Below are 15,122 nucleotides of genomic sequence, written 5' to 3' on the forward strand. Positions count from 1 at the left end.
ATTATAATGCATCTAAATATTTGGAGCATTCCAACATCTCTTACTACCAAAACGAGTAGCTATTGAAATAGATTATTAAAACAATTCTTTTTAACAGATGTGAATATTCATATGCATTATTATTGCTCATGTTTAACCTTGAATTATACATTGAGGAATAACATGTCCTTTGTAAAACAATATATTATTCCACTAAAAAACGGTAATTCCATAATGGTGTTATTACAAATTTTAAAGACATAATTTGTAGGTATGACTGAAGATGAACAGACATACATATTAGAAGAGTTTCGGGAAGGAACTTTCAAAGTTCTTGTGGCTACATCGGTCGGAATGGAAGGTCTAGATGTACCCGACTGTAACATGACTTTAAACTATAACTTCAACGTGGATGAAATTAAAAAAATACAGATGTCAGGTTATAAAGTTTAAAATATATTTATAATGAAAATGCAACCAGATATTAGAAAATTCATATATAAACACTGGATTTGGCGTCTGTACCCTTAACAAATACAACGTTTTAGTTAATAACATATCACATATCAGCTTACATCAACTTTTGAACAGTGAATGTTCAGAAATAAGCAATATCCGTGTAATGTATTTTTGCTTGATGTTCGTTTCAAAATGTATAAAATTTACTATTGTTAAGAGATATCATTTCGACAGATTATTACGTTTTTAGAATAATTCACACACATAATAATAAATTGCATTTTGTTTTTACAGGGCGTAGCAGAAAGCAGAAAGGAAAAGCAGTTATGATAGCTACTGATGCTCAATTTGTTAAGGACAAAATTACATTGTACAGGATAAAACTGATGACAGGTGCTGTAGAAGAATTCAAGAAGTTGGATCAAAACTCTGTCAACAGACAAGTACTTGCAGTTCAGAAGAAACTGTTAGACGACCACAAATGGCAACTGAAAACAAGAGAACTTAAACGTATCAAGCAATCCGATGCAATCGATTATGGAATACTATGCAGGAAATGTGATGCGTTTGTTTGCAATGCATCTGATGTTCGAAAATTTGACACGTCATATATGGTTGCTTTGCGAGGCTTTGGAGAGAAAATCTGTAAAAAAGAACACACAAAAAGAGCAAATATGGGCGCTTTAAAAAAGAAGTATAAGATGTTTTGCCAAACGTGTCCCAAAGACTGGGGAGTCATCGCAGTTAAGGATGACATCGAGTATTACGTTCTGAAATTAGAAAACTTAAAATTTGTCAGCAGCAAAGATCAAGAAGATGTGACAACCTACAAAAAGTGGTCTGAGGTGCCATACAAGATCACAGAACTTGGAATTAAGGATTTGTCCCGTATGTATGACGAGACCAATTAAAATCATTTGGTCACATCTTTTTAAATAGACATTCCTCAAGTAATAGAGATGTTTTTAGGATGAAAATCAAAAGGGGATTTTAACTGGTCATGGATTCATCATTTTTCTTCGAGGAGACTGTCATTCAAATTAGGGTTTTTATTTCATTTTTCTTAGTATTGTAGTGATAACACCAGTATTTGCAAGTTCAAAGTTATTATTCGAAAATAATAGAGAAAGCGTTTTGTGACGCGCGCTATAGACACGCGCTTTTTTGTTAAACATATTTGAGGCACATTTATTTGATTACCTTTCACTATTCAACGGTAACAGTATTAGATCACAAACAGATACCAGCCGTAGTGGTAACGGTATTAGATAACGAACAAAGGCTGAGCATAGAGGTGGTTATTAGATACCAGACGGACGCCGAGTATAGCGATAACGTTATTAGATGAAATATCTACAGTAACTGTAGTTGTATAAAGAATACGTTAAAAAAACTGATAATCTATGTATGTCTGATGTATATAAATCCCGCACGATAACTCAAACGATAGCATGTTTGATAATTTTAATTTTTCTTCTTTTAAGCGTTTCAATACAAAAAATGTTTTTGTATAACATTACAGTATGCACTTAACTTCTATCATTGACAACTTTTTTGAGTTAAACGATGCATGAGAACCATAACAATCAAACGATAATATAAACATGCTGTCGTGCGGGAGTTGTACCTTGCTGTCTAAACCTAAATGTGTAAATATAAGCTGTCATGGTGTGTGTTTCTGCTTTCCGGTCGGTATGTTTGATTCGAAGTCAGAAAGACAGAAATGCACTGTGATGTAACGTGTCAGAAGGTGAAAGTAAAGTGTCTTGCATTTTTGCTCCGAACTTGAATAGTGCGGTCGGAAATGAACACATGTCTTCATTTGAAACTGGAATGATGGTTACCTGATATTCATTGCTAGCTACTGATTTTAACAAGTTGGTATTCCTTTTTTTGTATAATTAAAATCATGTATTGGACAGCCTACTGCATGTAATATTTCCGAATCGTCTAGTTCCAGGTGGACATGTTTTATGACGTTGTTGTTTTTACCTGTAGATTAGTATTTTATTAGCATACATAATTGTAAGCAAAACTTGCACTAATGTGCATGGAATTTTAAGGGATTAATTGCAAACGACTTTGTTGATGATATATCCATGTTAAAAGTGAGCATTGGTTTAGATTTGATTTTCATTAATTCAATTTTAAATATCTTTCCATACTTTAATAATCTTGTAAACTAGACTTTCCTTCGTTTGAAACGCACGCAAAAATACCGTCAAAATGTGTTATTCTTATTTCAGTAACCTTTGTGATACGGCCAATAGCTGTTGACTTCAACAGAAATATTCAGTCGTCTAGTTTTTGATAGAAAATTTAGTCATGTAGTTTTCTCGTACCATTAGAAAAAAAAGTCGTTCGTCGTATTAATTACACCTGTACATAAATGAGGAATTACACAGTATTTGACATTAAAGTTTATCTTGTGCTGGTATTGCACGGTGTGGATGTCCGAGTGGATTTTTGTCCCTGTTTTAAACGAAATATGAGTATTATGTTGTTGAGAGTGTAGGACGGGACAATTAAAAAGGTTAACTTTGAGACAATATTTCTGTTTTGAGACACTGTATATTCGTCTTGTACACTCAAAGTTTATCTATTGCATATTTGTTTGATAAGTGAGTATTTTTTCTAATCTACTATAAGCATTATCTGTACAGAATTGCACTGAGGTATGTACCCATGGTGTACTGTTGAGTACAAAAACCATGAGGAATAATAAAAAAGAAGACAAAGGTTTCAATGCCAATAGAACAGTTTCCAATATTCATAAGTCCATTGACTACACATTTTAATATTATGATTCAGTGTTCTTGTGATTGCATATAATAATCGTTTAATAAAGATAAAAGGTAAAATGGCTTTGCCTATTACAATGTAACCCCTATTGAAAGGACAAGCCATTTTGAGTTTTAAGAGACCTTTATATTGTACACGTCTACTTCCACAAAATAGTTTTTCTTTGATACCCAGCACCAGTCAGAAAGGAATTCGATAAGCATTCTTTAACTAGCTAGCAAACCACCAATCTAACACATCGGTACTGATGTTAATGGAGTTCGAACCTTCGATCTCCCGTACTCTATATGGTTAACTTAATCACTAAGCCAAGATGTATTATGTACATGACTACTTTTTATTTCTTCTCTGTTTATTAAATATTATTTAATTATGGTCTGGCATCTTTTTTGGTGTAACCCCGGACATATGTTTATCATATTGTTGGAGTTCTTTTTTGTAGCCGAAAGTGAAAGTTTTGTGTGAGCAAAAATAGAACATTAAAGGACAGTCCAGCTTCAAGTGATAGAGAAAGATCTCCATTTGCCCATCTGAAAATGACACGGACAAACACCTGAGTAGAACAAATGACCTTCTGTAGGACAGTCGGACAGCTGCGCCGAGCTCGAACCGTCTTCGATTATGGGAAAGCAACTTCCATCACAAGTCACGGATGCCGCTGTTTATTTAGAGCCTACCTGAAGCGTGATGTAAACCATCGACCTCCCGCTTGAGAAGTCTGTGTACTAACCACTGAGCTAGTTAGGACTCACAATTGATATAGATTTTTGATATACATATATTATATAATTATTGCCTTTTGGTGAGGTCGATATGGGAATTTATCAGGCCGATAAATCCACATATCGACCGGACCTAAAAGGCAACAATTGTTTTATTAATAAATCCAACCTACTTATAAGTATAAAAATTAAATACAAATACCTCATACCTTTCCACGCGTAAGCAGCGAGTTGTGTACGCAAATACATTTTCCTCTTGGTCGACAATCAACGCTGGTGTCCCGCAAGGATCTATTCTAGGACCTTTGTTATTCCTAACATACATTAACGACATTGTTTCAAACATCGGTTCTAAAATTCGTCTTTTTGCAGATGATACTAGTCTTTATATCATCGTAGATGATCCAGCTTTAGCCAGTACCACTCTGAACACTGATCTTGAAACTATACACTCTTGGTCCAAAGCATGGCTTGTGACATTCAACCCATCAAAAACAGAATCCATGATCTTTTCAAGGAAACTCTACAAAACCCAATCATCCTCATTAAATATGAACAATATACCAATCACTGAAGTGACTGAACACAAACATCTCGGTCCTCACCTTTTCCTCGGATCTAAATGGTCCTCACATATATCTATTACTTTGAAAAAAGCTTGGCAACGAATTGGAATAATGAATCCCTTAAATTTCTATTAAATCGACAAAGTCTCGAACGAATGTACTTTTCATTTATCGTCCAATCCTGGAATATTCTGATGTTGTTTGGGACAACTGTACAGAAGCTCTTAAGAATGAAATCGAGGCCGTCCAGAACGAGGCTGCACGTATAGTCACCGGTGCCACTAAACTCTGTAACATCCAGAAACTCTTATTCGATCTCGGTTGGGAACCTCTGACAGAACGACGAAAAAAACATCGCCTTGTTTTGTTCTATAAAATGGTCAATGGTCTATCACCCGCCTACCTGTCTTCACTAATTCCTGAAAACCAACATAATATCAATACTAGATTTAATCAAAGAAACATCAGAATATACCTTTGCCAGTCACATTCATAAAAAATCTTCCTTTCTTCCTAAGACAATAAACGACTGGAACTTACTTCCTCAACATATCAAATTATCTCCTTCAGTCAATGCCTTCAAATCAAATCTGAATAAAACCTACCGAAATCAAATCCTTTATTTATGCTGGATCCAGAAAAGGCCAAATTCTTCATGCTCGATTACGTCTGGGCTGTAGCTCCCCTTTAAATATGACCTCAACCGCCGAGGAATCACAAACACCGCTAGATGTGATTGTGGTGAGATAGAAACTGTCGACCATTATCTGCTCCATTGTCGAAAATACCAAAATCTTCGAACTGACATATTTCCAATCTCCAATGCGCTCTAACTCTTAACAATCTACTGTATGGTGAATGAACATCTATCTTATCAACATAATATTTCCCTATTCACTGACGTTCAACGATTTATCATCTCAACAAATAGATTCAGTACATAAGCTGCGACAATCAACATCTCCCCTCTCCCACCCCCAAACGACGACGAGAGACAATAGCATAAAACATGCTCGTTAATTCTTCAGTCATCATTAAAACCCATACACACACACTCACACACACACAAACAAAAAAAAACACAAAAAAACCCACCCCTAAAAAACACACACACACAAAAACTTTGCATTATGCATTTATTTTTCACATTCATATTCCGATTAACACAACATGATACACATACTTACACAGCCTAGTTACTATTCTTCATCTAACCTCTGTTTTTCTTATGGAGCGGAATTCATATAAGTTTTAAGTAGCTTGTTTTCCAATCCATTCGATGGAAAATTTCTTTGTTTGTTTGTTTGTACTATTTTGATTGATGTATGTCTTTTAATCAAACTTTGTTAATTTAAATATAGTACTCATGTTTGTATATACAATTTGTGGAAATAAATACAGTTTAAACTAAATACAAATATCTGCAGCCTTTGGCCATTTTCCGTAGTAAATTGTTTACGACGTCGCACTGTTTTGACGATTTCTTTACAAATAGCATTCATTTTCAAAGGGGGACAACTTTTTCAGAATATTTTAAGTATCCGTCGTACGTGACAGTACGGCAGAACATGTAATGGTCAGGTAAAATATCGGTAAAGATGTTGTTCGTTTATCAAATATTTCTGTGTTTCGATGATATACATGTACTCTTAAACCTTAAGTCAGTTATATTATTGAAGATTTGTATCTATTTTCCATGACATGTGTCCTATTATGTTAGTAAACATTCGTTTTCATGATGACCCCGTAATAAATTGAAACCTTTCGTACTAGTTCTTAAGGGCGCAAACCAATGTAAAAAGAACATCGATAGTTCTTTATTAAGCCATGGTGTAAACCAGGCATCTATAAGAAGCATAGAATGCAACCGAACCAAATAATAGCAGTCTTAGTTTGAGTGACTTTGTGCACGAGAGGTATTGTATGTTTGCATGTTGGTTGACTACAACGCTGATATCCGGATTATTGGTCAGTGCGAGGTGATTTACGTAAACTTGTACTGTTTCGAGTTGTATTAGCTTAGACTTGATGCTGTGTGGGAAAATATGACACCTACTGTGGTCTCTACTGGTTATATGAAATCTTTAGCTTTAAATGAAATGCACAACGTCCTTTATGCTTCGTTATTATTTTGTCCGCAAAAACACAACATTTTTTAATCGAAAAAAAATATAGGGAAGAGGAATTATCAAGATATTTGATTTTTAACCGGGTTTACGTGAAAGGAAAATTACTACACGAATTTACTACACAACTGTAGTTCGTTATACATCATTTACAGCACAAGAGTCATGTTAAACCTCGGGGTGTCAGGTGGAGTTTTCCAGCGCCGGTGATATCACAAGCAATCCTAGTCTGGTATGCAAGAACATGTGTGCATCACAAAGTACTTATCACGCCCTTGGCACCAATTTAAGCAGAACTCCTTTAAGTTTACAAGATGAGACTGAAATCAATCAAATCCACGATCCGTTAGGACCTGACATTATAAAAATACAGACTGCAAGTACGGAACCAACATACGTTTATTGACAATTTTATCATATATAGTGGACGCAACTTGACCCCGATGGTTGACCTTTGCATTATAATACATAATGAGGCACAACCTATTATTGAAAAGGAGTGTACGTAAAAACACGAGCTGCACGAGAAAAAGGAAATATAAACTTGTGTAAATATAAATTAGTGTATTGGAAAGTTTGAACTGATCAAATGTAAGTATATATACTTTGATACTGCACTGTATACAAACTTATTCCATATAAATAATATACACGGCTACCCTAAGCACCCTTGATTTCTATAATGAAATAATCGATATGAATAATCAGCCTAAGGTCAACAATCGCGGTCAAGTTGCGACTACTATAGCAGCTTTCAAATCAAACATACGACAATAAAATAATCTCACTTGTTTTGATGTAATGTATCCAGTGCTGATAATGGTATGCCGTTTTATAGCGGCGTTGTAAAATATAATTATATGGGCTGTTCCATAACAAAACCTGTATTACTGACAAAAATATCAGAAATGAGATAAAAAATATTCATGAAGAACATTTCTTTACATTTCAGATTTGAAGAAATTATCTTGCTTTTTCAAGACTTACAATGCTTTTTAAGGAGTCGCCAAAGGCATTTAGTGACGTGACGTTAAGAACGTCATGTAAGCAGTATGACATTATCGTGCACGGCGTGTATTTTTCATGTCATTTATACGACCAATTATGCCTGTTACTGAAGAAAGCTACATACGGTGTTGATTTAGCATGCCGGTATCATAAATATATTTGCCTTTAATTATGTTTGCGATATCGGAGTATTATGAGCATCGTAATAATCTTGTGTCATGACGTTGGCAATGTCCCTATGTTTGTTCTGTCATATTTCTCATATGAGCCGTGCCATGAGAAAACCAACATAGTGGGTTTGCGACCAGCATGGATCCAGACCAGCCTGCGCATCCGCGCAGTCTGGTCAGGATCCATGCTGTTCGCTAACAGTTTCTCCAATTCCAATAGGCTTTAAAAGCGAACAGCATGGAGCCTGACCAGACTGCGCGGATGCGCAGGCTGGTCTGGATCCATGCTGGTCGCAAACCCACTATGTTGGTTTTCTCATGGCACGGCTCATATATACATTTTCTTCATAAACAGTGGAAGTAACTCCAGCAGGTTGTTCCTGTATTGACATTTTTTATTGCCCCTGACTCCGAACATAGGTTTAGCCATCAGATAAAATGTGCTATTTTAGATGCTTAAAATTTACTGATAATCGACATGCAGTATTTAAAAAATATAACCATGCAGCCAGGGATCTAAGCTATTTGGCAGTGTTGAAAACGCGCAAACTCAAGGCGCGATGTACCAGCTTAAAAGTCTGGATTCTTCATTACCGTGGTGTCAGAAACACAGACAACAAGAGGATGTGTTTGCAATATAATATAATAAAGTTTGTTTTCTCATAATGGCGATAACGGATTCAAAACCAAGCGGACGCAATAACTTAGTACATAAACGGCATCTTCCCTGAATTGATATTGTGGAAATTATAAACTTGGATGGATATTTCTGGATGATGTGCTTCCATAATTATTCAAACTGTTCTGTATGACTGCACATACGGACCGACATAGGTAAACTTTAAACTACACCACCTTCCAAAGTGCTGGTCTGATTTTGAAGAATAATTTTACAGAAACCATTTCTTTAGTAACCGTTTACTGAGACTATTCATATTGTATTCAAATGTACATGTGTCAAACACATGGTCACTTTTCTTTTTGTATATGCATATAAAGGAAGCTTGTTCATAATTATGTCGTGTACATATGATTACCCTGAAATTGTTTCATTCTGGTGACCCTGGTACAAATTGTTAACCCATATTGATTCGTCAAACATATCAAATCAAAGCACTGAGAGGACTGATGTGGGCAGCGGTTGACAGCTTCTGGTAATGGGCATGAACAGTTAGCTTAAGTTTGGTGATTCTAGTTAAACTACTTTTGATTAATAAGCATTTTCAACCTTTCTTTTACCAAATCAAGGGGTAAAACTCTGCTTTTACACTGTCAAAGGGGATAAGATAATATATGAGCAAAGCTCATGTGCTTTTTGAAAATTTTGTGAGGTTTGGTTAATTTTGCTCAAAATCTTTTTTTAATTATAAGCATTTTTTTACCAGATCAATGGGAAACACCCTGCTTTTACTGGCACAAGGGGAATAACAGTAAATGTGAGCAAAGGTCATGGACTAACTGATAATTATGTGATGTTTGGAGATTCTAGTTATAACAAGAGCTTGTAGAACACTTGCATGAATTAACTGACAAGGAACAGAAATTATTTGGTCACTGCCTACTGGACATTTAACGTATTGAGCTTAAATCAATAATCCTTGGTCATTTACCAGTCTTAAATGACCTCCGTATCGAATGTGATCTTAGACCAAAGCATAATCTAGTTTTCTGGCAAAAAAGTTCTATTGTCAATGCGATATTGACCTTTGACCTACTGAACTCAAAATCAATAGGGGTCATTTGGTGGTCATGACAAATCTCCCGATCTCATGATCCTATGTCCAAGCGTTCTCCAGTTATCATCCGGAAACTGATTTGTCTACAGATCGACCAACATCCATCATCAAACATTAATATTTACAATATACCCCTCCTCCTTCGAATGAGGGCAATTAAATTTCAAATTAGAAGATGCCCATGTCTCCCTAGTCCCCCAATGCATAGTCGTAATAGGCAAGAAGTCAATAGAGGATAGGAGCGAAAGACAAAGAGACTCTAATGTTTGGCTGCAATAGAGATCATTTACTTCCAATCAACCTATGAAGTTACAAAATTCTGGGTCAAATGGTTCTCAAGTAAACCGTTTTCCATGTTCAGGCCCCTGTGACTTCGATCTTTCATCGAGTGAGTCCAAAATCAACAGGGGTCATTTACTCTGCATGTCCAATCATCCTATGAAGTTTTAACACTCTGGGTCAAGTGATTCTCAAGTTATAGATCCAGAAAGAGTTTTTCCATCTTAATGCCTCTGTGACCTTTCCCTTAAGTCAAGTGGCCCCAAAACATTAAGGGTCATCGACTTTGTAATTTCTATCATCGTGATAGAAGGTTCTGGGTCAAATGATTCTAAAGTTATTGGTTGGAAACTGTTTTCAAAGTTCTGGTTCCTGTGACCTTTACTTTTGATCAAGTGATTCAAAAATCAATAGGGGTCATCTACTCTACATGTACAATCATCCTATGAAGTTTCAACATTCTGGGTCAGGTGGTCCTCAAGTTTTTGATCAGAAACGGGTTTCCATATTCAGGCCCCTGTGACATTGAGAGGTATTTTTTTTCAAATGAGATCGCATTCAATCATTTTTCAGCTGTATATTAATATAATATGCCTCATAATCATGACAATATGCATGTTTTAGTGTTGTTATATTTTCTGGTCCTTTTGGATCATAGAGTCCATTCAACATATGTGTAATAGAGTTCTGCTTAAGCCGGTGCTAGGGGGCGTAAGAGGTGTTGCACATTTCATTACCTCTCGGACTCAAATAAACCAAGTCTGCTATTATTATTCTTCTTGGTTGCATTCTATGCTTCAAAAGGATCTTTTTACGAATTTTATTTTCAAATTCAAATACAAATGTACTGAAAATTGAAATTTTTCTAACTTAGTTTGAATGATCTCAAATGATTTCACTGCAGTCTTTTGAATCCCGCTATTGTATAATTATCCGGGAAGAAATCGTACGCCAGAACGTGAATATTTGGGGACGAAAACACCGAAAATCTACCGGCGATTAAAAGGCGAATTTGTTAAAAATAATGTTTCTTTCGAATTAATTATACCCTTTAATGATATGTCAATCACAAACACCAGCTGGCATGTAATATTAAATCAAATTGAAGTGCGCGATACGTTCGTATTTTCGGGAAACAGGTACAAATTTTTCGCCCCCTCCGTTACGGCTGCAATTATTTTCCTAAGTCGTGCAAATAAAAATTATTTACGTAAATATTATTAAAGGATCGTATCTTTCTCTATGAACAATAAATAGGATAACACCTCTTCTGTTGATTTCATGCAATATATTTTTCCATAAACCAATTTCTATGCTACAAAGTTCAACGGATACACGGGTGCAATTTTATCCGAAAATAGAACGCACGCCGTGCTAGTTTGATGTTTTCTGATCATGTGACCAAAACAAGCTCTTTGGTGTTGTTATTGATAATAAAACTTCGATTAACTTTTCTAGCAGGAACTGAGTTTTACTTTAAAACGTTTACAAAAGACGCAACTTGATTTTAATACCGATTATAGATCTACGCGGATCGTCCTGAAGTACTATACTATTTTTTAGGTTATTTATAGTTTATTTTGGTCACATGATGAAGAATTGTTTTGGTCATGTGATCAAAGCAAGCATGCTCATTTTCATACGCGTTGTTTTTGTTATAAAAGATAGATTACGACAAATTTGTACTTAAGCAGTGCATTTTTTGATAAAGTTGAATCTCAGAAGCTTTCTGAAAGTTAAACAGACTTAAATTACGTAAAATTTATGGAGGACATGGAACTACTTGTTCTTTGGTTTTGGATAAGCGTTTTGACCGTAAATTTGTAGTATGGTAAATCTGGGGTCACGCTTCGCTGCCCACAAAAATTATGTTCGGTAGGACTTGAACTAGCATTCCTCGAATAGATTTATGCTTAAACTTTTAATGCATTACCCACTCAATTGTGATATGGTGCCAATGAACGTGAGTCTTCATTTTCCATAATATCTTTATGAGATATTTTATCGTCTTGAACGAATGACGGACACACAACTCGGTCAGTAGAGAGTTTGAGATTTCAAACTTCGCCTTCACCTTCAACGTCTCTCATATATATTTTGGGTGAAACGTCACCGATATGCGTGTAATTTATTTATATCACACGTTGCTACTAAAGTTTTCCATGTAATATCACGTAAGCCTAAGACTTCTCTTTATTACTATTCGAATAAAAAGCTTAGTTTCAGGGTTTCTGCTTATTAAGTTATTTGATTATCCATATATATAATTAGACTAAATTTGATGCGAAACACTATCAATAGGTATAAGAATAATGAAGTTTTGTATGGCTAATGATTTTAACTAAATACATTGAACTGAACTTGGAAGTATGAAGTTATCAACTGATTTTGAGAAACTTTGAGATTTTGTTCAAACTTAAACTTCTACGGCATATTTGTGTCCCCAGGCGGTATCGATTATACCAGATTGGCCTTTTTGTCGTATGAAGTGAAGTTTTGAACGTCCGAAGATGAGATATCACGAAAGTCGAAACTTCATTCATTTTACATCTACTCTGTCTACATACTCGGCATCAAAGACTGAAATCTGGATGGAGGCACTTGGCATGACAGTCATTTTACTTGAAAAATAAATAATTACGCGCGATTATCATTTGGTGGAATTAATACTACAATTGCGTTTTAATTATAAACATAAAATGGTACTAGTAAGACGGAAACTTCTTCTGAAGTATCAGACAATTTCAGATCTATGATATCATGATGAGAGACGTTTCCTGTTAGCCGTATGGGATAACTCCATTCTTTAAATGCACGGAACCAGAGCCTGGCAGAGGGAAATTCTGGGTTAATTCCCCCCCCTTTGATTCTTACATTTTACAAAGAAAGTCGGTCTTGAAACTCGGTGTGACCCTACCCTACCCCTACCCCCTTCCCCGCCCCCACCCCATTCCACCCCCTGAAATGGGTGAGCCCCTCTTTAATGTTGGTGTCCCTCTAACCCAAATTCCTGGATCCGCAGATGCTTTACTTATAAAATAGTATATTAATATCATATTGTGCTGTCTGAGAGTTTGGCATTATACAGAGTCATACAGAGTGTCATTATCACGTCGATATGATCATTATAGGTTATTAACTTTGTATGTGGATATATGCACGAGTTCTGCAGCGGTAATATTGCGCGACTTTAGGAGCGCAATATTGTCCGCGAAAGAACGATGATGACCTTTTTATTACATATCCACTATCAAATGATTAATTTATATCTAAATTGTCGTTCTGTCACGAAAGACAGGAAAAAATATGGAAAAAAATCTCCGAAAACGCAATAAACAAATGAAACTGACGCGTATTAATATTTTCCGCGAAAATGACATCTACTTGTTGTCGCAACGTGCGCTCGAACGCCACGGACGTCACGCGATTCTTTCCATTACCACGTTAAGAAAACATTCCACGTCCTATATTAGTCCAACTCATTTCAGTCTGATAAATTACTACGTGCCAGTATCTAATACTATGCCCCAACGATAACTTGATATTTACAAACATGACTATAAATAGATTATAATTGAACATAGGGAATTCAACATTTTCCTAACATGTTACAATCTAAATATTTCCAGGTTTGTACCAGTTACGAATTAGCTCAGTGGTAAAGCATACAGTCCATGTTCACCAGATCTTTTGCCGTGTGGGTTCGAAACTCAGCATCGACATTTAATTTTTTTTAAATTTTTTATTTCACTTTTGCATAAAAATCAAGATTTCTTCATGAGCTCTGTGACAACACGACAGAGAGGTATCTAAAGGCGATATGGCAGATCAGAATAGTTTATTACATAACAAAGATGATATTGATTAAATGCATGCACTTAGCCATGCAAATAATGAACATATATACAAATACAAGTATGCCCACGGGCAGAATGTCGAGCCCGACAGCACCTTTGACCTCGAAGTGTGACCTTGACCTTGGACCTAGGGACCTGCTTCTTACGCACTGAACATTCATGCCAAGTTACATCAAAATCCTACCATCCATGAAGGAGAAATGCTCCGGACAAACTTCAGTTTGACCTTTGAGATGGGAACATGAGGTTTCCGCATGACACGCCTTCTCATTGAGTTAAACATTAATGCGAAATATAAACAAGATTGGTCCATGCATGTCAAAGTTATGGTCCGGATAAAATCGGACGCACGCACGCACGCACATACACCGAAAGTGGCGACTATATCGAGCTCACCGCAAGCGTTCTCGACAACAAACCATCAAAGAAAGAAACAAAAATACGGAAGCAAAAATGAAAACGAATAGGAAAAACAAAAAAATCTAAAAAAAAAAAAAACAACCCTCGTGAGGATTCGAACTCACAAAACGATCTGCTTACATCCAATTATTGTCTGCATTTTACCCAACTGAGCTATGTTGCCATATACTTAGTGGATATTTGAAATGAAAGAAATACTAATATTTGTTTGTCAAGTAATGTGCAAGCATTATGAATGGTTATTTCATCAGTTATCATAAATTAGACTCGTCCTCGCGTTTCGGCGGGAATCACGTTATCATTGGGGATTAGTAGGTCAGATTAATCAAAGTGTAAAAGTAAACAAAATGTTGCATAAATTACAAATTAAACAAACACACAATAGCAACAAAAATCTAAAAAAACGAGATCCGCAATGGACGGACCGTCAGGGGAGGTAATTAGAGTCACGGATTGGGACTAGTCCGATATGAAAGCGTTCAACGTCATGATATGGAAAAATATTGCACGATCGCGGTCCATTGAAACCCAATGGAAAATAATAATCATTTTTATTTCCTCTCATGTATGATTTACAATCGTGCATCGTATACTGACTATACTGACATAATTTTATATAAAACCTAAATGTTTGGAGCAACACTAACGAGTTTTTACATTGTTCACATTGTTTTATCGTTTTATTGTTGTTGTTTTTTTGTCTGTTTTTTTTTTTTGTTGTTGTTGCTGTTGTTTTTTGGTAATCGCTCTAATATCCATGCGATGATTATATTAATTGAAATGTTTTTTATTTAATTTTCTTTTTTTTTTTTTTTTTTTTTTTTCATTTTTAAAACCTCTTGTAAAATTCCTGCCCTTTCCGACAATTGGTATCAAAATGCACGAAAAACACGATCATAATTACGGATGAATTGAATAGGCGGATTAAAAGAAGTAAGGTTCATTCTAATGTTTGAAATCTCAAGGAATTTTAATCTAACTTCAACTTCATACGTTAA

General features: G+C 35.5%; 1 protein-coding gene across 2 annotated transcripts in view; it reads left to right on the forward strand.

Annotated features, from left to right (window-relative positions):
* Positions 1–3,299, forward strand: part of LOC123546753 (antiviral innate immune response receptor RIG-I-like) — a 48,247-nt gene extending 44,948 nt beyond the window's left edge. For both annotated transcript variants that reach the window (XM_053551057.1, XM_053551059.1), the window contains exons 12-13: positions 251–418; positions 733–3,299. In XM_053551057.1, the coding sequence (XP_053407032.1) occupies positions 251–418; positions 733–1,349 (785 nt within the window). In that variant the 3' untranslated portion in view covers positions 1,350–3,299. The remainder of the gene's footprint in view (positions 1–250; positions 419–732) is intronic.
* The last annotated feature ends 11,823 nt before the right edge of the window (positions 3,300–15,122 follow it).

The sequence above is a fragment of the Mercenaria mercenaria genome, chromosome 9 (genome assembly GCF_021730395.1).
Source record: "Mercenaria mercenaria strain notata chromosome 9, MADL_Memer_1, whole genome shotgun sequence".
Classification (NCBI taxonomy): domain Eukaryota; kingdom Metazoa; phylum Mollusca; class Bivalvia; order Venerida; family Veneridae; genus Mercenaria; species Mercenaria mercenaria.